The sequence below is a fragment of the Cladophialophora immunda genome (assembly GCF_000835495.1).
Source record: "Cladophialophora immunda strain CBS 83496 unplaced genomic scaffold supercont1.3, whole genome shotgun sequence".
In the NCBI taxonomy this organism is placed as follows: Eukaryota; Fungi; Ascomycota; class Eurotiomycetes; order Chaetothyriales; family Herpotrichiellaceae; genus Cladophialophora; species Cladophialophora immunda.
Genome location: NW_015622543.1, coordinates 5,039,187 through 5,063,513, shown reverse-complemented (window position 1 = coordinate 5,063,513; position 24,327 = coordinate 5,039,187). Strand labels below are relative to the sequence as shown.

Here is a 24,327-nt window from a genome sequence, read left to right as displayed (position 1 = left end):
CAAATGAACGAGGCGAGAAGTGAAGAAGAGGACCTCGTTCGATCTCGTCGTCGTCGTCTCGTTGCTGTTCCCTCGCATCCTTCGACTTGGTATCTATCTTTTCGCTTCTTATCCATCTGGCAACACTTTTAATCTTGACAGCCTCCTACGACGCCCCTTTCTTGCCCATCTAACTCGGAATCTCTTGCTTCCCCTTGTCTCTTTTGGACCTTTTTGGATACTTTCTCGCTTGGTTTGACAGTATGAACGCCCCCGATCGGTATGTTCTCAGGTTTCTTTCATGTTCGCGATATTGCGCTCTCTCGATGTCTTTGTCGAATTTCGCTGGTTGGAGGGCGAGGAGAAAGGAGGTTAAAAGTGGTTGAGCCGCGCACAAAGAAACGAGCCAGGGAGCAAACATCTTCCGACCCTTTTCAATTTAGCTCAAACGGCTGGTTGATACATTTGGACGGCGTTTCGCTCGAAAGACATGTTGGCTGCCGTGATCGTTTCCTGGAAAACTGCCTGCCTCAAAGAACCTTGGTCTTGGCGTCCTTGTCTACCGCTTTGAATTCAGACCTCACCTCGGCCACCCACTGCCTCCCCAGCAATCTATCCTTCCTCGGCCCTTCATCATTCCTAAGGACCGCGTTTGAAGCTCGTCCCGTCAGAGAAGATGTCATCATTCATGTCGGATACCTCACCCAACCAGGCTGCGGCCCCGGGGGATAAGACACCCCCCAAGGCGACTACCCTCTCACCTAGACGAATGTCCTCCGGCCAGCTTGTCCCTGTTGAGAGCCAGCTCTGGCCTAACCATCCAAAAAATAAACACTTGGGAAGCGTCAATTCTGGAGTTGACACGAATAGTGTCAACATCCCGGCCACGTAAGTTCCCGTTCCCCCACGGTCGCGCCTACTCTGGCCTATGGACCTGGATCATTTCTGGAATCTGGACCTGGACTCAGTCAGACCAAGGAAACCTCGACTTGTTTTGACACAATTTCATAGCAGTGGGATTACCGACACCAAGACTACTACCAAGGACATCGTCGAAATGACTGATATGGAAGATCCTGGGCCGCCTTCTGTGCCTGACCCGGCTTCGCTGGCTTCGCCCGCCAAGGCACGCCCGAACCACAGCCCATACCCTGGCGCCGGTCCGGGTGGCTATCCAATTGATGGCTCGGCTTGGAGACACCACCCGGCGAATCGTCGTTATCAGTTTTTCCAAATGGAGCAAATGCATCATGAGGAGATCAACAGACTTGAATGGTGCGCACTTACGAAGACAGACGACTTGGATCGCATCCTCCGCATCTTCTCCTCTTGGACACCCACGAGTGTCTACTGCATAACATGTTTACTTGCTTTGCGGGTTCAAGGTGTAGGCTGACACACCCTGACTGATGTTCTATAGCACTGAAGCCTTCCTTCTTGGAGACGACGAGAAGAAGATTGAAGAGAAGATCGACACTCGTGGGTGCTTGCGTCTGCGTGCAGCTTTGACGCCACTAATCTCTATTCTCCAGGTACTCCAAACACTACCATTTTCACCTTCAACAAGGAAGACCACACCCTTGCCAACCTTCTCCGCGACAAGCTCCTGAAGAACAGCCACGTCACCTTTGCCGCCTATCGGGTAAGCAATGAAAAGAGCCAGGAATCACAAGGATTCTAACGCAACTCCTCCAGATCCCGCATCCTCTCTTTGCCAAGTTCGAACTTCGTGTCCAAACCGACGGCGAAATCACCCCCAAGGAAGCCGTGCTGGCCAGTTCCCGCGACTTGGTCCACGACCTGGACGTCCTCAAGACCAACTTTACTCGTGAGTACGAACTGAGAAAGATGGTTGGCGGTGCACAGCACGGGCAGTGACCAGATTGTCTGGTTGGCCCTCTGCGGAAGCCACATGGGGGTCACATGGGGGTCCAAGTACGAGGTTGAAGGATCGGCGATACCCTGTATCATTAGCGGCGGACCTGGAGTGCTGGGCTTAAGGCGTTCGACAAAAGAGGGACGGTATCTCAACGACGGTGGACTTTACGCATTAAAAAGGTTGCAACACATAGCATATTGGCATGACATTGACAGGAGGAAACGGAGACACTAGTATGCTGTTTATGAAATTGTCAAAGCAGACCTTCTACCTCCACACGAGACTATGGCTAGCCCTGCAGTCTCTCCAACGGACGTTACACGCGTGTAAATCCCTTGTAACCTTCCTGTGCACACTCATTGATGGTCTTGTAGTAAGTCCCCACTCCGCCGAGGTAGATAAGCGGTTCCCTTGGCTTGCCGGGAATATTGTCTCCCATGTACCACTACCAACACTCGTCAGCCGGAGAATTCTAGTAGATAGCAAGTGCCAACAAAGAAAATCGAAAGGAGAAGCTAGATAGGAACAAGAGAGGGCAGTCCAGGCGGGCAGGGAGGAGACGGGAAAAGAAAGTCACTGTGTGCAGAGTGCAGAAACTTACCGACTTGGTGGTTGGCAGCAGCGTCGCGTTGGCGAGCTTCCAGACATCCTGCGCCCACTGGTCCTCGACGTCCGGGTTGGCCACGATCTTCCTGAGGCCGGCGGCGTCCATGTCCTTGACCATGTGCACGATCCACTCGCCCTGCAACTCGGCGCAGGTGGGGCCGTTGCAGAAGGCGGTCGGGGCCTGGGGCCCGTAGGTGAAGAACATGTTGGGGAAGCCGGCGACGCAGAGGCCCAGGTAGGTCTTTGTGCCCTTGTCCCACTTGTGGGCGAGCTTCTGGCCGCCGACGCCGGCGATGTCGATCTGCTTGAGGCCGCCGGTGAGGGCGTCGAAGCCCGTCGCGCAGACGATGTAGTCGAGCTCGAAGTCGCGGCCGTCGCCGGTGCGGATGCCGCGCTCGGTGAACTCGGCGATGGGCGTGCGCTTCATGTCGACCAGCGTCACGTTGGGCCGGTTGAAGATCTCGTAGTAGCCGTTCTCCAGCGAGATGCGCTTGCAGCCGAACGCGTGCGGCTGGATCTCGGGCGCGAGCGACTCTTGCAGCGCCGGGTCGTGGATGCGCGCCCGCACCTTGGCCTTCCAGAACTCGTACGCCTCCTTGTTGGCCTCCTGGGTGAAGAGCATGTCGTAGTAGGTCGCCAGCCAGAAGTGGAAGTCCCCCTTGGCCCAGAGCTCCTCGTACGTCTGCCTCCTCTGTTCGGGCGTGTCGTCAAACGTGGCCCGCGGCAGAAAGTTGAACGTGAACCCGCTGAACGAAGTCAACCGTTCCGCAAAGAGGTCTGGGTACTCCTTGTGCGGCACAGTCTGCTCGTCGCCACTATACTCGACCTGTTTCATCGGCAGGGCCAGGTTCGGAGTCCGCTGGAACAGCACAAAGTCCTTGGCCACCTTGCTCAACTCCTGAGCGAGTTGGACACCGGTCGATCCAGTTCCAATCACCGCGATGTTCTTGCCCGCCAGGTCGGGTTCTTCTTTGGGCCAGTAGGAAGGGTGAACAAAGGTCCCGCGGAACTTCTCGATGCCGGGCCAGTCGGGGATATGTCTCTTTGCCGAAAACCCGGTGTTGAGCAGGAGGTACTTTGCAACAAAGCTTTGGCCTGTCTGAGTGGTGACGTGCCATTTGGCGGTCTCATCATTCCAGGTGGCTGCGGTCACCATGGTATTGAATATGGCATCCCTGTCTAGATCCCATCTCTTTGCAACGAAGGCGAAGTAATCTCGAAGTTCGGCGCTGCCGGGGAACCGCTGCTTCCAGCGCCAGTCCCTCCAGAGCAAAGGGTCGGAGAACTCGTAGTGAGGGATCGTGCTGTCCACGCGGGCGCCCGGGTATCGGTTCCAGTACCAGACACCGCCCCAGTTCGAAGCGCTGTCGACGATCTTGACCTTGTAGCCTTCCTCACGCAGTCTTTTCAGTTGGTAGACTCCACCAAAGCCAGCCCCTACGATGAGCGCATCGAGTTCAATGGGGGTTGGTAAAGAGCCCATCTCAGGTGTTTCGGGGACGAGAGCAGCGTGGTGGATTTCGAACTGAAGTGTTCAAGAGGAATTGGAAGGAAAGATTTTGGACGCGTTTTCGATGAAATCACAGGATCCTGAAAGCACATGCTGGATTCCAGTGTCGAGAGCTTCATGCTTTAAGTACCAGATGGTATTGATAGACGAAATGGCGAGTTCACTTCTCTGCCCAATCAATAGCATTGCCGACGGAGGGATAAGGGGGTACTGTGCGAGAACACGAACAAAGACCCTAGCTGCCAATGAACCTCACATATGCTCGGCCTGATGGAAGACTGATGCCCCTCATATTGGACGCTGCCGCCATGTCGAATCAAGGTTGAACGACTTGATCACGTCCGGGAAAATCAGAAGACTCCACAACCATCAGTAAAACATGATGGATATCCGAAACGCAGTCCTCTCCCGAGGCCATCCGATGGCGATCTCATTTGGAGGATACGTGCGAGCATCAGACGTCTCGTAGCTTGGTACCGCTCTCACCAGCAACGAAACTAGTGGGCCAAAGCTTTGTAGAACGCATGCACAGGTCGATCACAGCAGAACAGCCATCAAGATCGTGTTAGGGGTCACCACTCGAATCATGCTCCATTAGTGGAATCCCTTGGTGCAGGGCCGCCCGTGAGATTGACTGCATGGACTGGACCAGCTTGATACTCTCCCGCAAGGCTAGGGTGTCTGCCGCGAGGAATCGAGAATGACGAGTTAGGCCGACTCAGCCACCCCACAGCCCTCCGCATAGCCGAGGCTTTCCCCGTACTAGGGGCAGCATAGATGTCGTGGATGAATCTTTGCCCCTGAATCGTTCAGCCTGGACGATACTGGACACCATCCGGCAGGTGGAGTCGGCAATGTACTGTGGGGTGGGGGATCTGGGGGAGTCCCATCGGAAGCATAATGGCTTTTCGGCAACTCCTGTCATTGGCCTGCTCCGCAGGTGCCTTTCTTGACCGCATGGTGCAATTGCACGTCGACGGTCCCTCGGGAGTGTTCAAGTGGCCGGCAGGCCGAAGACATCGTGGCAAGATGTTGTATGTCCATGCCTCAATTGGGAGACAGTCGGTGAAGCTCCTAGGTCTTGATCGCGAGGTATAGATTCAGCTTCATTTCAGGCTTGCAAGCCAGCAAGGACCAGCAAGTGGCAAGAACTATTCCTGACTGATCTGTTGGTTCCTGCATATCTTTGTCCTGCAAACTGGCGAATCTCCCTGCCGTTCGACCATCCTGGCTGTCTCATATGCAGCAGAGGCAGCGAGGCCATGAGACGATTTGCATAGCTGCAAGACATGGGCGCAGACGTCGGCACACCTTGTGGGTGGCAAAGAGTGGCCTAGACGCTAGGTGATAATCGTAAACAAGGCCCAAAGCTCAATCTCCGGGTGTGCCATTGGCCGGAGATTCATATTGCCACTGTCTCATCATATGGACATGTTTTCTCGAGCTTTCAATTGCCGAAGAGCCACCTATCAGGGAAGCGATCTCAATAGTCACCGCTATTCCAGAAAATCCCGTGCGTCGATCATCGAAAAGAGAGGCACATTGTCTTCGTAGGAGCCGAACCATAACGTCCTTGGAGACATAGGAGGTAGCATCGAGATGTCGTCTTGGAAAGTAGGAGGAGCAGCCATCGCCTCTAGATTGAGGTTATTGATTTCCGGGCGATCTAGCGTGTTCAAACCAACACTCCCGCTGCTGCCCACGGTGGATACACTGGTCAATCCCTGGTCTGTAGCATCATGTGGTTCCATACGGTTGAAGACAGCTGGTCGACGTAACTGGTCTTCGATATTGCCGACAGAGCTTTGATCTCCCTCCGGAGTATTTGTCGTGCCCGAATCTTCCTTGTCATCCTCTGTGTGAATTTGCCCAAACATCCCACTCACCAGCTGAGAATGTATTGCCATGTTCTCCTTTGCTTCCTTCTGGACATAGATCCTGCAGGCATCTAGCAGCGATTCGAGAATCGCCAGATTCCTTTTAGCGACAGCGTCTTGCGAAAAGAGGGCAAGCAGCTTCAGTGCGGTGCCAAGGCTGTCATCTAAAGGATATGTCTTGTACAAATCACCGAAGTAGGACAAGCCCAGTACGAGACCTGAAACAAAGATCGAATTGACAACAAAGGGAAGCCTCTTCGGGATCCCATCGAATCCGAGTAACTTTCTCAGCATGTTCACTGTGCTTATCGCAGAGTTGACACATGCATGAACCTGGATGCGGTGGGAGGACCTGAGAGGGTCAGGACTTCTTTCTCCATCACCGCAGTTCTGTGACTTTAGTGCAATGCGACTGGAGACATATTCCACGAAGAACGGTCGCGTGAGAAGTATTATGGTCCAGTAGTACGCCTCTTGGACGTGTATCAGGCCAATATTTGGCAGTCGGCCCTCGAGAAATTCCTCGTCCTTGATTCGGTCCGTATCTAAACCGGTTTGAAAGTGCGCTGTCCACCGACGATGATGCTGACTGATTTTCTGGACTGTGTCGGTGGAGATCATTCGCTTTGCATAAATATCGGTCAAGATTTTTTCGAAGATGGCGCACAGATCTACTGATGGGGAGTAATTCTCGTCCAGCTCTGTGTTACGTGTCTCTTCCGTCGAAGGAGGTCTTCCTAGCGAGGCGCCCATGAAAAGGTCGAGGATACGCATGACTTTCCAGACCCTCTCTCGTGTTTTGATTTCGGCCGGAGTAAAGAGCCCAGCGATATCAGACCGATGTAGCCCGAGAGCATAGGCAGCACGAACGGCGGTCCCGAGATACATGAATGCAGCATTTCTTCGAGACGCTCCAAGTAGGTACATGGTGATCATGGCGTATGCTTGCACAGTTGGAATGATGGGGTCCTCCATAAAGTACGACGCCGTGAGATAGCGGCCATAGTCAAAGTAGACTTTAGCCAGTGCGTCTTTATCCTCTGGACATGTCTGAGCCCCTATGGCGAACACGAGGTAGTAAATTGCACTTAGGACAGACGTATGGTCCGAATGGTTATCAAGCCAATTCGCAACATTGTCCAGGAGGTCGCTTTCGTCGAAGAGGTCCAGCACACAATTCGTAGCCATGATATATCGGCGAATCAAATAGACTGCCTCATCAAAACTCGGTTTGGCAGGATGTTGGTGGTCTCTCGCATGGAGCCATGTCGCCGGGCCCTCCGGTGCCGACTCGACCATTTGATACCGGAAGGGGTCTTCGACAAACGCACATGGTCCAATGGATGCCCCGACAAGACTGCAAATGTTCTGAAGCAGCGACAGGTCTGCGGAATCCCCAATGAACATGTATTTGCCTTTGGTGTCTTGGATGAGCCGCGATGTCTCGAGAACGGAAGTCGTAGAGGCATTGCTCATCACCAAGCCCAGAGGATAGAGCGACTCTTGGGGCCGTCCGTCCTGCACATTTGGATCTCGACTGGCTGATTCGACGGCGACAGAGCCTTCACGATTGAGATTGTAAGACTCTGTAAAACGCGTTGATGGCTGGCGAGGCTCAGATCGACAAGTGACATGAACCCCGCGTTCGATGCAGCGAGCACAGGGTCTGTTGCCTGAACACTTCTCTTTGCGGCGCTTGCAAGTGCTGCATGCTTCGGCACACCGATAGCGACGGCGCCTGACACCCGTGTTCTTGATCATCGAGGCAAGGAGACACGGTGATCGATTGAGAGCCTAGTGTGCGCGGACGTGGAGTCTGATGTGCCTGGTATGAAATTGCTTAGGTAAAAACAATCAAGGGCGACCAGGACACGGCAAGACGGCGAGACGGTATAGCAATCTCGGCACGTGCTGCATCTTGGATGCTTCTGAGGACCTCGGCCAAGCCTTTTGCGACTCGTGACTCTGGAGATCTTGTGGGATGTTTTAGAGTGTCCCAACAGACCGCAGCAGGAGTCTTACTGGGTCCCCTTTCACACCTAATTCGCTAATGTTCGCTATGCAAGTCGATTACCATGTTGGTTACTTCTTGTATACGCATAGCCAGTGTCGATCATGTCTTGTGATGTCTTGTGTTCTCATCCTCTTTTGGTTCTCCATGGATAATGGGTACTAAACCTTCGGCGAGACAACCAGCAGGATCGTTACCGGTGCCGCATCCGGGGGAAGCATGATCTGGGGATAAGGTTGGGGCAGCTCATCCTGCTCTTACTCCGCTGGGGTGACCCGCCCTTTTCCCCAGTCTCCATTCAGCCGACAGACAACGGTGCTTCTTTACTGAAGGGCAACTTTCAGAAGGACGCTGCGCAGGATGTGCTTTGGCAAGCTTGTGTTTTGCATGGAACGGGTCCTACGAGCAAACTACGGCTGAACTTCTTGCAATGGTGGTTCTAGCGTCCGAGGTCAAGACAACTTGGTCGACTGGCGTGTTCTAGAGAGACTTCGTCCAGTGCCTGTCCTACAAGGGCCCCTTTTTTGTTTCTGTCTTCGGGAAACATATCTAGGTAGTGACTTTGACTACCACGAAATGAGGAGAATGAGGATGAAGTAACGGAGGGTCGTCAAGGGTGACCAAATGGAAGAAATGCGAATGATGTGAACTGATCGAGAGTTGTCGTTAATTAGTCTATCAGGGATGTGGATCACTGACTCTTCTCTGCAATCACTTCCGCTTTCACTTACGCACGAGGAAATGAATGTGATTCTTCGAGCACCTCTTCCTGATCGTCCATAGGTGTTCGTGTCGGCAATACATGCTCTTGTAATGCTGTCCTCAATGCCACAAGTCGACGCCTCGGACATATTGGACACCGGTGACACAGGCAGGGCGCTTGGAGGGCAAGCTGAACAATCTGAGCTGCAAATATTCGAACAATGAAGCACGCTTGTCTGCTGAATTCATTGCTTGAGGGCGCAGTTGGCAGAGACGAAGTACCTCTTAAAGCAGCGACATGCCAAGGTGCAGCCTCACTGGTCTCAGCCTCAGCCACGATGCTGGAGCTCTGCGGCGAAGACCGCGTCACTGGCCAGCAACCAGCAACCAACTGAGGCCCCAGGTCGGCGAGGTCGGTTAGTGCTTCTGAAACCCTGGCTGTCGCTCGTCTCACTCAATTCCCATCTCCATTTTCCCATCTCTTCTGTCTTCCATCCGCTTTTTGCATTTCGCGTCGTTTGTTGCAAGCATGTATTCGTCTTCCAATTCGTTTTTGGGCGGCACAAATTCTGCTCGCCCTGGTCCTGCGCCTGGAGGCTTCGGACCGCAGCAATCGTTCGGTTCGTTCAATCAAGCTCCTCCGCAACAGCAGTCGCCCTTTGCTCCCCAGCCCACCGGCTTCCCCGGGCAGTTACAAGCTCAACAGACAGGCTTTCCTGGTTACCAGCAGCCGCAGCAGGGTTTTCAGGCTCCTGCGCAGCAGCCTCAGTTTACGGGCTATCCGCCGCAGAATCAACCTCAGCAGCCCCAGTTTCAACAGCCTCCTCCACAGGCACCAGCTTTCCAGCAACAGCCATCCTTTCAAGCTGCTCCTCCAGCTCCTCCACAGCAGCCGCCTGCCGCTGCTCCGCTCCGTCCTCAACAGACTTCGGCTCAGATCGCAGCCTCCTTCACCCAAGGCTCGACCAGCGCACCCGCGGCAAAGAGGAGGCAGAGCAAGAGCTCCAGCAGAATCCCAAACATTCGGTTGTCTTTCATCACTGCTACAGATCAAGCAAAATTTGAGCAGTTGTTCAAGTCTGCCGCGGGAGAAGGCCAAGCATTGAGTGGAGAGAAGGCCAAAGATCTGCTTCTGAGGTCCAAACTACCGGGCAGTGCCTTATCGCAGATATGGGTTCTCTCAGATACTACAAAATCAGGCCAGCTCCTTTTCCCAGAGTTTGCTCTGGCCATGTATCTGTGCAATCTGAGATTGACTGGAAAGGAGCTGCCTGGTGTCCTTCCGGAGAAGATCAAGAACGAAGTGTCAAGCATGGTCGATATCATCTCGTTTGGAGTACCAGATGAGAAGCCTTTGCCGCCGACGCGGTCGAATGTGCCCGACTTTGATGCTCCGCTCAGGCAGAATGCCGTTTCTCCTCCAGCGCCTCAGCAGCCAACCCCGCAGCAGCCCTCAAACCAACAGCTTTTGACACAGCTCACTTCTCAGCCGACGGGGTTCTACAATCAGGCCACTGGGTTCCAGCCCGGGCTCCAGTCACAACCCACTGGCTTTCCAGGGCTATCACAGGGACTGCAGGCCCAGGCCACGGGTTTTGTAAATCCCGCTCAGCCTGCTGGTTTTGGCGGCGCTCGGCCTTCAATGCCACTCATGCCCACGGGTGGCTTCGGTTCTAATGTTTCCCCGCAACAGACAGGCCCTCTTCAAGCCCAGCCGACTGGGCTTCCTGGTCAATGGGGCTTCGTCAATACCCCTGCCGGCGGTCTACCCAATATCGAAGCTCTTCAACAGCGTCTGATGCCCCAATCTGGTCGCGAAGCCGGCGGCTACACAACGCAAGGACTGTCTGGCACCGCTAAGATCCCTTGGGCGGTCACCAAGGACGAGAAAAGGATTTATGATCAGCTATTCCGAGCCTGGGACGGCCTCGGCAGAGGTTTCATCGCCGGAGAGACGGCAATCGAGATTATGGGCCAGAGTGGCCTGGAGAGATCTGACCTGGAATCCATTTGGACATTGTCTGACCCCAACAACAAGGGTCGGCTGAACATGGACGAGTTCGCTGTGGCGATGCACCTTATCTACCGGAAGCTGAATGGATACCCGATCCCTGCCCGACTCCCCCCGGAGCTCATTCCTCCATCAACAAAGAATTTCAATAGCTCTATTGATACTGTCAAATCTCTGCTCTCGCAAGACGCAGAAGCCAGGAAATCGTCCGGCGCATTCTTACAGCCACAAAAGACTGGCATAAGCTATTTGAAGGATCATTCGTTCCGCAGCAGCTCTGCGTCACCCAACTTTGGCCGCAAGGATGCAACTGTTTTTCGCAATAATGACGATGACGTTGGATATCGTTCGAGTGCCAGACGCCGCCTTGGACATGGGGGTAGAACCCCTTCCCCCGCACCATCATCCGATATGGGAGATAGTGTGTATGATGAGCTGACACCTGATCAAATCAGGAAGAAGATTCGGGAGAAGAAGATCTTGCTCGACGCTACTGACTTCCAAGATGAACGACAAGCGGATGATGATGATGTCTTGGATCGAAGAGACAGACGAGAGGCTGAAGATCTTTTCAGGCAGATCCGCCGAATTCAAGACGATATCGATACGCATCCTAATGCCGGATTCGCTGGTGGTGATACAGGCGCAGAGAGGAGGGCAATGAGGAGGGAGCTGCAACGATACCAAGATCGCCTGCCAGCATTAGCGTCAGATGTAAGAAAGGTTGAGAAGAACATTGCTGAAGCCAAGCTGCAACTTTTCCGCTTAAAAGACGCCAAAGCTCACCCGAACAGCGCCTCAAACATTGTTGGAACTGGACCAAAAGGCACAGTCACTGAAGCCGACCGCATTAAAGCGCGAGCGCGCGCCCGAATGCAAGCTCGAGCTGCTGAACTTGCAGGGCGCCCTGCCCCTGCTGCTGATGATGAAGCTGGTGCACAAAGACGCCTAGAGCAAGAGAGTTCCAAGGTCAAATCAGAACAAGAACGACACGAGGCCATGACTCGAGATGTTGAAGAGAGCGTAAAGGATTTTGTTTCGAGCCTCGAAGATGGGTTGCGAGATCAAGGGGAGAACGCGACTCAGGAACACGAGCGCAGGAGATGGGAGGAAGCTCTGGGTGTGGAAGATGAGATCAAAGAACTCATCTATGATCTGCAACGGAGCAGCAGGACCGCGAAGATTCGTAAAGAAGAGTAAGACGCATGTAAATGCTGATGGAATACCCGAAACTGACATAAGCAGACAATCTCGCCCAGCCAGAAAAGCGTCTCGCGATTACTCTCACGACGAAGCAACATCAACAAATGGCAACTTGCCGTCGCGACCAGCTCCATCGTCAGCCCCTTCAGCCTCTCCCGTGACAACGGGCCATTCGCAGCAGGATCGCATTGCGACTGCAAAGGAGAAGGCTCTGAAACGTATCCAAGAGAGAATGGCTGCAGCTGGGATCAAACCAGCTGGGGAATCTAGTGAAACTCCTCAGCAGCGCCAGGAACGTGAGAAGCAAGAAAGAGCCGAACGACTGCGCAAAGCCGAAGCCGAAGATGCCAGGCGCGAGCAAGAACGACAGCAAAGACTCGCAAATGAGGGGGTAACACCCCCGAGTCCGAAAGCTGAAAAGAAGCCGCCTCCTCCACCCACTCGAAAGCAAAGGCAAGATAGTACAGATTTCTCTGCGAAGAAAGCCGCCGAGGCAGCAGCGCGCGCCAAGGCAGAAGAAGAAGCGGCAGCACAGATCAGGGCGGAGCAGGAAGCAGAGGCGCGAGAGCGCGAACGCTTGGAGTGAGTATCTGTTAACCTTCTGCAGTGGCATCCACTGACACCCAGCTAGGGCCCAGGCCAAGACACAAGAAGACGAGCTTGAGAAGGAACGTGAAGCCGCTCAAGCCCGCTTGCGAGCACTTGAAGAGCAAGTCAAGGCGGGCAAGGTTAAGAAACAGGAAGAAAAGGCCCGAAAGAAAGCAGCAGAGAGAGAGGCCAAGGAGAAGGAGGCCAAACTTGCGGCGCAAAGAGCCGAGCTTGAGGCGGCTAGAGAGAGAGAACGGCAACTTCAACTTCAACTGGAGCATCTTGGGGACGAGTCCTCGTCAGACGAAGATGACGAGGGTCCACAACAGATTACGCCCCAAGAAAGCACTCCGGCAACCAGCCAATTGCTGACTGGCTCAATCGCCTCACCACCACCAAGTACTACTGCTCCGGAGCCCTCTGCAAGCAGTGGTCATGAGCCTACCCCGGTTTCCAGTCCACCAGCTGCTGAAGAATCAAGGAATCCGTATTTCCGAAAACTTTCACAAACACAACCGTCAGAGAATGGAAGGCCAGTCTTCTCCCCGCCCCCTATCCCGCAGGCTCAGACATTCTCACCTCCACCGGCCGCTCCTCAACCGCCTGCGCCGGCTGTGGAAAGTCTGCCGTCGACTAATCCTTTCCATCGAATCGCCCAACAAGAGGCTGCTAAGCCATTGACTCCCAGCTTTACTGGTGCCCAATCACGACGTCGTCCCGAGGAGGACGAATGGTCTGCTGCGGGCTCCGAGAAGGATGAAGACAGTGACGACGAAGCCGATCACCCCGGCGGCGGTTCCGCTAAGCACCTGGCTTCCATTCTGTTTGGAACTATGGCACCACCCAGGCCACTGTCCGCCATGGATAGCAAGCCCCAGACGCCCGTCCAAGAGCCGCCACCCATTCCAGGTGCATTTGACTCCGGATCCGCTCCGCCACCTCCACCGATCCCCGGGGCTGGAGCACCAACGGCACCGCCACCTCCCCCTCCAATGCCGGACTCTGGTGCTTTCAACGCGCCTCCGCCACCTCCGCCTTTCCCTACTTCCGGCGCTCCTGGAGGGCCGCCGCCTCCTCCACCGATGCCTGCTCCAGCCCGTGCTGGAACTGGTGATATTGGTGCTTTGCTGGGTGAGATCCAGAAGGGTAAAGGACTGCGAAAGACTGAAACCAAGGACAGGAGCGCAAGTTCTGTTGCCGGTAGAGTCCTGGATTAGATGAGAGTTGGAAGGCAATGAGAAAGAGATGCTAGAGGAGGCGGGACGAGACAATCATACACCACAACTTAAACATAAATTGCACATTTCTGTCGTTACATATCATCAAAATCACTGTTCAGTTGAACTTGTCCCCACCCAGGTCGGCAGATGTCCGATACCACCGACTCTAGATGCCAAGGTATACTTGTAGAACATTGCGTATTTGCAGCCACATCACGTGACAACGTGCCTGCGGCTGCACTAAACCAATTTTGTACATGTCAACAAACGACCCCCAACTGTTTCAACGCTCACAACAACCTTCAACACAATTTTTACAATCCACACGACAGACCAGACGATGACGAACAACACATATTTGACGCAATTCTAAGAGAAGTGACACACGGCTCAGCTGTGGCTCTTGAGAACATTCAGCCTTCCGCGGGCGAACAAGGTCACAATAGCAGAACCGACCCGTGAGGAAACGATGCCTCGAGTTGCAAGAGATTCCAGTGGGCGCCCCAGCCGGCAGGCTGTTGTTATGAGAATGGCGCGCGAAAGTAGCAAGGCATCTTCAGTGAAGTATGATTACCTTCCAACAGCCAATTCACCCGAAGCGCTTTGAAGGGATGCGCAGTGTTTTCCTCGTCAGACAAGACCTTGGTTCGCGTCGAATGCTGACCGCCTGTGTTGCATCAACAGATTAGCGCTCAACGATGACAAGGGAGAAAAGGTTGCCCGTCTACAGTCTCGACAAGCCCTCCAAGAAATCCATATGAACGAAATCCGCGCTGCAGCAAGTCCCATGCGCAAGCTCAACCAGAGACGAAGAGAGTCCAATTATAGTAATGTGTCGGACTCTCCCCGAACTCCCCGAATGTCAGACCATGGGACACAGGTGCGAAGAAGAGGAGGATTGAACAACCAACAGCGGAACAACAATGACCACCCACGGAACAGCATTGGGCGTGTCGCGGACGACAATGGGGTCACACCCATGAAGCGCGTCCCGATCCTCGCAAACTTCGAAGAATGGATGAAAATGGCAACGGACAACAAGATCAATGCTGCGAACTCGTGGAATTTTGCACTTATTGATTACTTCCATGACATGAGCCTTTTAAAAGAAGGAGATGGCGTTAATTTTCAGAAAGCGAGCTGCACGCTGGACGGCTGCGTCAAGATCTACACGAGCAGAGTCGACAGCGTGGCAACAGAGACCGGCCGGTTGTTGAGTGGTCTTGCCGATGGTGGTGCCTCTGAGGGTGGCAAGAAGCGAGGTAAAGGTGAGGGCGAGGAGGAGGATGAAGATGAAGACGGCGAAGAAAACGAAGACGGCGAAGATGGTGAGGGCGGGGTGAAGAAGAAATCAAAGAAGAAGCCCGCGCGAAGCCACGAAGCCACACTCGCACCAAGCTTTGCGTCTTTCCAAGGCAAGAAGCTGGAACTCGAGTTTGCGGTCGACCCGCTTTTCAAGAAGGCATCTGCGGATTTTGATGAGGGAGGAGCTAAGGGCTTGCTGCTGAATCACTTATCCATCGACTCTGACGGACGCATCGTGTTTGACAGCAGCGACGATGCGGGAGACGCTCCTTTGGGCGGCGAGAAGGATAACAACCAACAAGAAGATGAGACGGCCTCTACAGCGAAAGCTCAGCATGAGCCGGATTCCACCACTGAAGATGAGGAGCCCATTCCAGACGATCAAGACGAAGAAATCGATCTCGCTTCTCTAGCGTCGAAGTTCTTCCCGGATATGGGCATACTCGACTCCCAGGATGTTTGCCCTTCTATGAAATCCTTTACATTGGGCGACCCATCTGGAGACCTAAGCTTACCCTTCCTCAAAGTACCCGAAGACTGGAAAGAGCAGAAGCGATCTCAGACGCCGGCGCCCGCAACGAATCTTCCCCTAAATCTAGCCGATCAAACAGGGATTTTTCTCGACGGAAGTAATGCCATGGGCTTCGATGATGACTATGACGACGGCGACGGATTGCTTGGTGGCTTCGACGTCGCAGATAATGTGGGCTTTGGTGAAGGAGGAGAAGCCTGGGCGAAAGATGCCGCCATTGAGGCTCAGGCTCGAGTTGCTCGAGCAGACGATGTGGACGAGAACCTTCTGGAAATTGGAGGCGATGGATACGCATTGTCTCTACAGCACAAGTACCAAGAGGATGCGGAGCATGAGTCTATCATGGCTTATTTCAACAAGGCATTCAACTCTCGCGCAAAAGGCAAGACGGCATTTCTCACCCTGGAAAACTGGCGAATACAGAAGATCCAGAAAGCTCAACAAGAAGCCAGTGGCACTAATGCTGCACCCACAAGACAGAAAAAGGAAAAAGAGCCATATGAGATTGACTTTCTAGGCCCAATATCAGACTCCCTGAAGGAGTTACTTGAACAACCCCCCGTTCTGAACTCGCAGATCTCTCTGCCGAAATCGCAATGGCGGACAAAAGGCCGAAATCTGCTGGACAAAGATGACGAGGTTGTGGACCCCAGAAAGTTGATGCGTTTATGGACAAAGCCAAAGTGTCGGGTGGGCAGGATCAGAAGAAAAGAAGGGGGCGTGGGAATGGGTATTATTGACGAGGGTTTCGGAGCGAGAAACCGTGTCGGAACCACCAACGCCTTTGGTGACGGAGCTGGCGATGAGCTGGACGACGAGGGCAGAAAGGGTGATTATGACGCGAACTTCTTTGCGGACGATGATCAAATGCTTCCATTTGATGGTCCATTGCCCATTGACGAGGATGACGATGATGGGGTTGGTGATGGAGGCGGCGATGATGGCGGACAGGCTTTTATGGATGCGCGAGAGATGTTGTCGCCCCAACCCGAATCGCAGCAGGAACAGCACCTAAACCTGCTCAGCGGCGAACCTGGAGCGGACAATGAGCTTGCTGGATCCCAGCAGTCACAACAAGACCCACAAGCACAGCAAAGTCAGCCTGACCTACTTCCAGGTAGTTTCGGGAGCCAACTTGTGACACAAGCTGGCAAAAGAATTCGACCCGAGTACGTCAACTACGCACGAACGGCAAAGAAAGTGGATGTGAGGAGGTTAAAGGAGAATATGTGGAAGGGTATGGAGGGCCGGCTGAAATTGATCAATGTGTTTGATCGACCCTCCACCGCAACGGCAACTGAGCAACCTAAGGGCGAGGATGGTGATGGTGATGGCGATGTCGATATGATGGACATTGATGACCAGCCTCAACCCGAAGCCGAGCCTCTTGCATCCATGCCTATCCATCAAGATTCACCCACCAGCGCCGACGAGGGGACCTTGAACTTCACCGACCTCATCCAGGACCTTCGCACCTTCTACCCCGAGCCTCAGATGAAGGACATCAGCACGTCATACTGTTTCATTTGCTTGTTACATCTGGCAAATGAAAAGGGGCTGGTGTTACAAGGTGAAAGGGATGGGAACCAGGCCATGCAGGAGATTCGGGTCACCAGGGATCCGACGGTGGGCGAGGGATATGAAGGGGAATGATCTTATGGGTCGGAGTAATTGTATACGCTTTTGCTTGCCCCAAGGCTCTGGGCTTTGGATATCGGACTCGTCATTGGACATGTAGATTCGAGGGTGGACATGAGAACATGAAAATTGTTTTGACAGGTACTCGATGGTGGCGAGTTTGTATATTGTTTCAAAGACAGTTCTCCCAGCAGATGATGATTTTCATGGCTGGACCAAAGGACTCGGGCTGCCATGCAGGCAATGCTCTCTGGGTTCAGCTGTTATGTGCATCATGGGCATTCCACGTCGCGGTCAGAAACGAACACTTTTGATTGTAGACCCAAAACCCAAACGTGCAGTCGAAACCAAGGAAACATGAAATTACCCAGCTTTCCGTTCTAGAGAAATGGCCTACTAAAAAACCACTCTAGCAAATATCTATGGGTCCGGGGACCGTGGTAGGAGGACAGTACGGTCACACTTGAGCCTCCTTGCTGTTCTCCTCTCTCTCCGCCTGCGTCTGTTTCTTCTCCGCCAATCTGCGCCACCGCTGCTGGCGCCAGCCCATGCCCCATCTGGTCTCGACCCACAGGAACGCCGTGGCGGCGGCCATGAGCAAGCCGACGAGGAAGAAACACCACCCGAGGCCCATGCCGGTGAGCATGTTGTCGACGACGGCGGCGCCGACGGCGCCCAGGATGCAGCGGATGAGGTTGGACGCGGCGGACGCGGTCGAGACGTTGCCGGGGTAGATGTCGGAGAGGAGGGTGCTGATCGAGTTGGAGGCGACCACGAGGCAGAAGCCCAGGACGAACTGCAGCACGAGCGGCACGGCCAGCGAGGCGCGGCGCTCCAGCGCCCACCCGTACGGCACCAGCGCCGCCACCTGCACGACCTGGAAAGGGAAGACGGCCTGCAGGCGCGCGCGCTCGATAGGGAAGTTGCGCAGGTCGTCGCCACGCTTGCGGTCCACCGTGAGGCCCAGCCGGCGGGCGGTGCGCTGGTAGTTCCAGTCCAGGAGGCGGCCGTTGCAGATGGAGCCGATGCTGGCGGCGATGCCGAGCGGTCTGTTTGGGTCGACATCTCGGTCAGATCACAAGCCCTCTTTTTTCAACATGTGGTGGTCATGGGATGAGAAAGGAAGAAAGGAGGAGTGTCACTCACAAGAAGCACAACCCCACCTGCAGCTCGTTGAGGCCGTAGAGTCTGGGGAACACGGTCGGCGTGCTCGTCATCAGGACCAGGTTGCTGAACATCATGACCCCGGTGTACATGATGAGGCAGAAGGCGTCCGGGTTGGTGAGAATGACAAAGGACCCGAGCGGGTTGGGAAACCGGATCCTCGTGTCTCGCTGCCGCTCCGCCAGGGCCTGCCGCGCGCACTCGTAGTCGCGCCTCTCTTCGACACTCATTCTCTTCAGCCGCCGTCGGCCGGCGACGTACTGCACGACGGACTGGCGCCACCATTGATGCGGGGCGATGCTCCCGTCGTCCACGATCTTGCGGTGCGTCTCGGGCATCAAGATGATGTACATCGCCAGGTAGCCGCCGCTGACGATGGTGAGGAACCAGAAGACGGATCTCCACCCTAGGAACTGCGTCAAAAGACCGCCGATGGTCGGTCCGAGGGCTGGCGCGGTCAACACACCCGCCGCCATGGGACCAAAGAACTTGCCCCGCTCCCCCGTGGTGACGATGTCGGCAATGACCCCGTACCCGAACGAGACTGTGCCACTGCTCCCCGCGCTCTGCAGACAGCGCAGGACGAGCAGGGCGGCATAACTGTCCTGCAGCGCCAGCCCAATGTTCGCCGCCGTGTAGATGGTGAAGGCGAGAATGTAGCCCAGCCGCCGGCCGCTGGCGTCGGAGAAGGTGCCCATGAAGCTAGGCGTGAGGCCCTGGAAGATCATGTACGTGGTGATGGAGACGTTGATCAGACCCGACGAGAGGTGATATGTGTTCGTCAGGATGGGGAGGACTGGGTAGTAGATCTGGCCGGACAAGGGCGAGAAGAAGGATGCCATGGCGGTCATGGTCACGATGAACCATTTGGCACGGTTGGAGAAGGCTGTGTACGGTTTCTGGTCGCTGGGACTCGCCGTCGTCAGGGTTGAATCTTGCCCGTCGACGTCTCTTTTCTCTGACTCCGAGGGTGAAGGGTCAGAAGCCCGTCGTCCGGCGGTGTTGATATGGTCGTTGGCATCTCCGCTATTCGAAGGACTATGTGCTCCCGTCTCGTCGTTTTTGTCAGGGGGAGAAATGTCCGCTTCTTTGGTAGCCATAGTGGACAGAGCTGGACAAGAACTCTGTGTTTCCAACCTCCTCGTCCGTATCGATTTAGGTATTGATATGCTGTGTGCTCGCCGTGCAGAGGGTGAGGCTAGCGAAAGGTTGTCGCCAAGTAAAACTTGAGGGCCTCTTCTAGTTTTCTTTATCCCGGTGTCTGAAGCCGAGTGTCGAGGGGGAAACGGGCCATGGTCGTACCGCACACGCGGAATCTTATAAGTAGCAGGAATCTCTAAGAACGGACGTCGGCGTTAGCTGGAGTTACGGTAGATACTGAAGATGCTGCATAGTTGTAAGATGAAGTCGACGAAGTATTCGGTACGTTTGTTGCTTGATTCGAAGGTCAAATTTCCTCCAGGTGGCCGGTGCCGGGGACAGGCCACCAGAAACCGGGCCGGTACAGGGCACCAACGCCCCCCTGCAGACAGATCAACACAGGGACAACGGAGCACCAGATTGGCATGCTCTCGCTGCGAATATAACTCCCGCAGTCCCTGAGACTGGAGCGAATCCCGATGATCCGCCCATCCCCTTCCTTGCCGCACTTTCGAAGAGGTCGTATTGACCACTATAGCACAGCTTGATGATCCTTCGCCATGCCAGACCATCCGATCCTCAAATCTGTCCTGTCACTGATTGAAAAGGGCGATCCGAACATCCTTCATGTGGCCTTCGGCTCGCGAAAGGTGAACCCGGGCGACAAGGTCCCTAAAGGAGGTGAGTTGGTCGAGAGTCTGTTCGACTTCTGCAGCACTGGTCGTGCGTGGTCTCTTTTCGCTGACCCAATCTCTGGCAGAAGCTCAAGAGCGCCCGACACTTGGCTGGGACGCGCCTTCGGGACAGAAGTTCGTGGTTGTCTGCCTTGACCTCGATGCACCCTTTCCTTCATTCGCGCCCTTGAGCCCCATCCTGCACTGGCTCCAGGCCGGCCTCGCGGTCCAGGGATCGAGCGGCGGTGCCATGACCTCGTCAGACCCCGCCATCGCCTTCTGGGCTGGCCCGGGGCCTCCGCCGCTCAGCAGTCCGCATCGATACATCTTCCTGCTCTATGATCAGCCGGCCGACTTCGACACGGCAATGTTCAACAAAGCGGGTGGCTTCGGTGTCAGGGACCGCATGAGATGGGATCTTTCACGGTTCGAGAAGCAGGCGAAGCTGGGCCCGGCCGTCGCAGCCACGTATTTCTTGAGCAATTAAGTCGGTGTGGTGGGCATTGCGACAAGGATAACAGGCATTGGGGCTGACGGACGTTCTCGGTGTCTTGTGGCCAGCACTTTTCCATCAAATTTTATTGCGAGGTCGGAGCGAATCGTCAGAGCAGCAAAAATCAATACGGTTTCCAAACACAACCAGCGAAGACGATGGCGGTCAACAGCTGAAATCTTTCTATTGTATGTCTAGCGAAATCTATGGCTAGCGTCTACATGTGTTTCCCTTCCATACATTCCAGGAGTGAATCTATCCTTTACGTATCATCCAATTCTTGCCCTTTGAGGAATTCAAACCGCCTTGCCCCAACGATCCTTCTGTCATCAACAACCCGGCGAGAAAATGCTTGTTGCGAGCCGAAGCAGAAGCTTGTGCGCCTCTATCTGGTGGCGTAGATCCCCACTGCTGCTCCATAATTTCCCTAGCTGACCTGCCCAATTTCGCCAGCGATAACAATTGCCGATAGTGGAGAGCGGCAGACTCAGGCCGCTCACCGCAGTCAGTAATAGCTCGCCCGGATCGATAAAGGGAGTTGTGCTCCAGAGTCCTCAATTACATTCTCTCGCCATATTGAGTCAGGCGGCCACCGATTCCAAAAGGCTGATCGGGGACCCGCTCGAGGGGAACGAGCGGGATGTTATAACTTTTCCTGTCTCTTTGCGAGCACCCACATCCCTTCGGCCTCAGTCATGACTTTGCCGTCCTTGTCCACGATTTGTCCCCGCGAGAGCCACTTGCGGCCTTCTCTTCCCACGAGCCAACACCTCACGAGCACGTCTCCCGGTGTCGGTACGGGCGCACGGTAGGTGACATTCAAACTGACGGTGAAAAGCGAATCTCGAGGTCCGGAAATGTGCTGGTGGTGCAGCATCACACAGAGTCCCATCATCTCGTCAAGGATGGCGCAGGCCATGCCGCCATGAATAACTGAAGGATGACCATCAAGCCCGGGGCGACCAAGTCGCAGGAGCATGATGCAGTCGGGGTTCGGGGGTACTTGTGTGACCTCATTGTGGTTTGTTCTCATTTTCAATTGTCCCTTTGGCCTTTCTGGATAGTTCGGGAAATCCTTCAACTGCAGAGTGACGAGGTGAGGGATAGTGGAAGGCGAGCTGACGGTGCGAGAAAAGAAGTAGTCTTCGCCAGAGTCCTTGAGAACGCGCGAAAATGTAGGGATGGCGTGGTAGAGAGGATTGGACAGGTGTTTATTCGTCCATTCAACAGACTCAAAGTGCCGCCGGGCATCTTCGGGGACGCGGTGGGTGGTGATGAACTGGGACATGAAGTCCATCTGCTCGGTTTGGGGTGCCATGATGAGCGCAGTCGTGTTACCTGTCACACATTATCCAATTCGACAGAGCAGAGTGAAGCAGGACGGCAAGATGCAGCACGCAGTGGTAGTCGTATAACTTTTTTCCGTCTCTCGTTCTCCAAGTCCATGGATAAGGGACATTGGGTCCGAGCTCGTGCCTCGGTCTGCTCGGTTGGGGGGACCACTGAACTGCGCTGTATCGCTCACAGATACGGGTAACTGCGGCGTGATTCGTGAATGGTGGGATTTTGGCGGCGGATCTTTCTTGCTTGGGGTGTCCGACGCCTAGAACTGTTTGGGCCTGGGCACCTCTAGGGGTTCCCAAGCCTGCTGCAAGATTGTCCGCAGTGGAGTTGGGGGTGAGGGGCGCCGGCCATGCGCTGCCCTGGTGATTGGCGCGGGCCTTAATGTGTTTTAGAATTGCAGCAGAGTGACGAATGGGGTGGTCCAAGCGTGCCAGGCCCCAAGCTGGCGCCCAGTCGCTTTGGGTTAATAGGTGCCTGTTGGTGCCCTGTCGGGGCTTCTAGGTGCCAGCTAGTCCCCAATCCAGCAAGGCGGGTGACAAGATAGCGGCAGCGTCATGGACATGATACCGGCCCTTCTTGGAGCTAACAAAAGTGAATGGTGGAAATGCGCAGGAGTGTCCATGAACGCGCAATGGGATAAAAAAGCCACCACCTCCTCTCCCAGCCTCTATCTCAGTCGCCCTTCACGTCCCATAGCAACCGGAAAGCATCTTGGAGAAATTCCACCTCGCCGTTACCAACCTCTCAGACTGTTAAAGGTGAGCTCTTACCCCAGGAACCCGTCGACCCAGCTGTCGGATCCTTCTTTCCGCCCTCTGTCAGTGTGTGTGAATCCTGCCGTCCACCTCCCACTTCACTACAAAGCACCAGCCCACACCTTCTCACCCGTCTCTCACAGCGCTCTCTCTCTCTCTCCGTCTGTCCGCCTCTTTTTCCCACATACTCTACTCACTCCATCCATCAGTCCACCTCTACCATCGTAGTACTTTGAGCATCAATTGACTCTCTGCATTGACAGAAGCGTCCAGTCCGCACTCGCCACCGCCTTCACCATGCAGTACCAGATCCTCCTTGCAGCTTCTCTGGCTGCTTTCGCCCACGCCCAGACCATTGTCACCTCGAGTGCCTCCTCGGTCGCAGCCTCTACCACCGAGTCGCAGGTGATGCCTCCGGCGGCTACCGCTGCCTTTAACCCTGCTGGAATTGATTCCACGACTGCATGTAAGAGAGAATGCCCCGATTGTCAAAGAGGCTGCATACTAATTGAAAATCCAGTCAACTGGTGCCATGCTCAGCTGAACACTTGTCCCCAGATCTGCGGCGGTTCTGCTTCTCAAAACCAGTGTGATCAGGTATGGTGTTCTGGGCATCGTCACCTGGCGATAGATAGCTAAAACCTCTTTCTAGAACGCCTTTACCTACACCTGCGTTTGCGCCAACGGCACCGTGCCAGATTGCACCGCCTTCATCGAGACTCTTCCCTTCTACATCTGTCAAGAAACCTACGCCCAGTGCATCAACAACCACCCCAATGATGCACAGGGACAGGCAACATGCGCCCAGAACGAGCAATGTGGCACTCGTAATGCGACCGCCGAAGCCATTGCGCAAACGTCTGCTGCCCAGGCCTCTTCGGTCTCATCCACCTCCTCGGCTCCTGCGTCGTCGCATTCCGCTTCCGCGGCCAGCACTGGCTCTGGCTCCAGCTCTGCCTCGGCTACTGGATCCAGTGCCTCTGCCACCGGCGGTGCTGCCATTGGCGTCTCTCAGCAGGTTGCCACAGGCGCCTTCGCAGCTGTCCTCATGGCCGTCTTCAAGCTGCTGGTCTAGGCTCCGACTGCTTCGCCTTGCAATTTCGAGCTACAAGCATCAGGTGCCTTCAGTTCGTCCCAATGCTTTAATACTTGGACAGAGTTTTGCGTCTCGGGGGCACTGGAAAACCGGAAAAGCATCATGGTTCAGACGAGAAGAATATTGGTGACCGTTTCAGATTCATGGATGATGGAGGCATGACTTGGTTTTGAATCATGTCAGAATGGTCAACGGAGTGGAGTGACGATATCAGAAGTGAGCGATGATGATTTATGTTTTTAAGCGTGTCGGCTTGCGGCCAACAGCACTTTCAATCCTTTAGCGAGCGCGTTTGTGTGGGCTTCAGTTTTGGGGCTGGAGTGGGAATAGTACTATTGCACAGAGATCCAAAAGCAGATAGAGTGCTTTTAATTAATGTCAATGAGAGAGGGTGAGACATGATACTGTTTCTCTTCCCCGGATCTGCATTGAAGGATCATCGTATTCGTCTCCATTGTTCCACTTTTCTTCGATGCCATGGCGGAGGCACAGGCGCAGGCGCAGGCGCAGAGCCTTGCGGAGAAAATCCTCGCAGCCACCGATGTAAACATGTGGCTTGTCCCTGTGGCTGAAGCTCCGAATTTCGGTCGACGGTGGATT

The 24,327-nt window shown here is 54.6% G+C and overlaps 8 protein-coding genes across 11 annotated transcripts; 4 read left to right on the top strand and 4 right to left on the bottom strand.

The window, feature by feature from the left end:
• The first annotated feature begins 36 nt into the window (after positions 1 to 36).
• Positions 37 to 2,178, top strand: PV07_06138 (uncharacterized protein). The gene is made up of 4 exons (XM_016393090.1): positions 37 to 259; positions 1,400 to 1,458; positions 1,512 to 1,621; positions 1,675 to 2,178. Exons 1-4 carry the CDS (start codon positions 243 to 245, stop codon positions 1,855 to 1,857), a joined length of 369 nt encoding a protein of 122 aa, XP_016250609.1. The 5' UTR covers positions 37 to 242; the 3' UTR covers positions 1,858 to 2,178.
• Positions 2,106 to 3,947, bottom strand: PV07_06137 (uncharacterized protein; the record flags this gene model as incomplete). Its single annotated transcript, XM_016393089.1, has 2 exons — positions 2,106 to 2,303; positions 2,460 to 3,947. The coding sequence occupies 2 exons, from the start codon at positions 3,945 to 3,947 to the stop codon at positions 2,175 to 2,177; spliced, it is 1,617 nt and encodes a 538-aa protein (XP_016250608.1). The 3' UTR covers positions 2,106 to 2,174.
• Positions 3,948 to 5,470: 1,523 nt separating this feature from the next.
• Positions 5,471 to 7,612, bottom strand: PV07_06136 (uncharacterized protein; the record flags this gene model as incomplete). Its single annotated transcript, XM_016393088.1, has 1 exon — positions 5,471 to 7,612. One exon carries the CDS (start codon positions 7,610 to 7,612, stop codon positions 5,471 to 5,473), a length of 2,142 nt encoding a protein of 713 aa, XP_016250607.1.
• Positions 7,613 to 8,955: 1,343 nt separating this feature from the next.
• On the top strand, positions 8,956 to 13,718 carry PV07_06135 (uncharacterized protein). Its single transcript, XM_016393087.1, has 3 exons — positions 8,956 to 11,771; positions 11,821 to 12,360; positions 12,410 to 13,718. The coding sequence occupies exons 1-3, from the start codon at positions 9,094 to 9,096 to the stop codon at positions 13,581 to 13,583; spliced, it is 4,392 nt and encodes a 1,463-aa protein (XP_016250606.1). The 5' UTR covers positions 8,956 to 9,093; the 3' UTR covers positions 13,584 to 13,718.
• A 194-nt stretch (positions 13,719 to 13,912) lies between these two features.
• Positions 13,913 to 17,389, top strand: PV07_06134 (uncharacterized protein). Its single transcript, XM_016393086.1, has 2 exons — positions 13,913 to 14,150; positions 14,271 to 17,389. Exons 1-2 carry the CDS (start codon positions 14,056 to 14,058, stop codon positions 17,074 to 17,076), a joined length of 2,901 nt encoding a protein of 966 aa, XP_016250605.1. The 5' UTR covers positions 13,913 to 14,055; the 3' UTR covers positions 17,077 to 17,389.
• Positions 17,390 to 17,518: 129 nt separating this feature from the next.
• On the bottom strand, positions 17,519 to 19,325 carry PV07_06133 (uncharacterized protein; the record flags this gene model as incomplete). The annotated part of the gene is made up of 2 exons (XM_016393085.1): positions 17,519 to 18,110; positions 18,208 to 19,325. The coding sequence occupies 2 exons, from the start codon at positions 19,323 to 19,325 to the stop codon at positions 17,519 to 17,521; spliced, it is 1,710 nt and encodes a 569-aa protein (XP_016250604.1).
• Positions 19,326 to 20,692: 1,367 nt separating this feature from the next.
• PV07_06132 (uncharacterized protein) lies at positions 20,693 to 22,028 on the bottom strand. The gene has a single exon (XM_016393084.1). The coding sequence runs from the start codon at positions 21,848 to 21,850 to the stop codon at positions 21,176 to 21,178; it is 675 nt and encodes a 224-aa protein (XP_016250603.1). The 5' UTR covers positions 21,851 to 22,028; the 3' UTR covers positions 20,693 to 21,175.
• A 467-nt stretch (positions 22,029 to 22,495) lies between these two features.
• Positions 22,496 to 24,166, top strand: PV07_06131. Of its 4 annotated transcripts, none has more exons than XM_016393082.1 (4): positions 22,496 to 22,634; positions 22,895 to 23,097; positions 23,152 to 23,228; positions 23,284 to 24,166. In XM_016393082.1, exons 2-4 carry the CDS (start codon positions 22,929 to 22,931, stop codon positions 23,704 to 23,706), a joined length of 669 nt encoding a protein of 222 aa, XP_016250601.1. In that variant the 5' UTR covers positions 22,496 to 22,634; positions 22,895 to 22,928; the 3' UTR covers positions 23,707 to 24,166. The 4 variants fall into 4 exon arrangements, with proteins under 4 accessions (XP_016250601.1, XP_016250600.1, XP_016250599.1 ...); XM_016393081.1 differs by having other exon boundaries at positions 22,841 to 23,097; XM_016393083.1 differs by lacking the exon at positions 22,496 to 22,634 and adding an exon at positions 22,700 to 22,792.
• Positions 24,167 to 24,327: the final 161 nt, after the last annotated feature.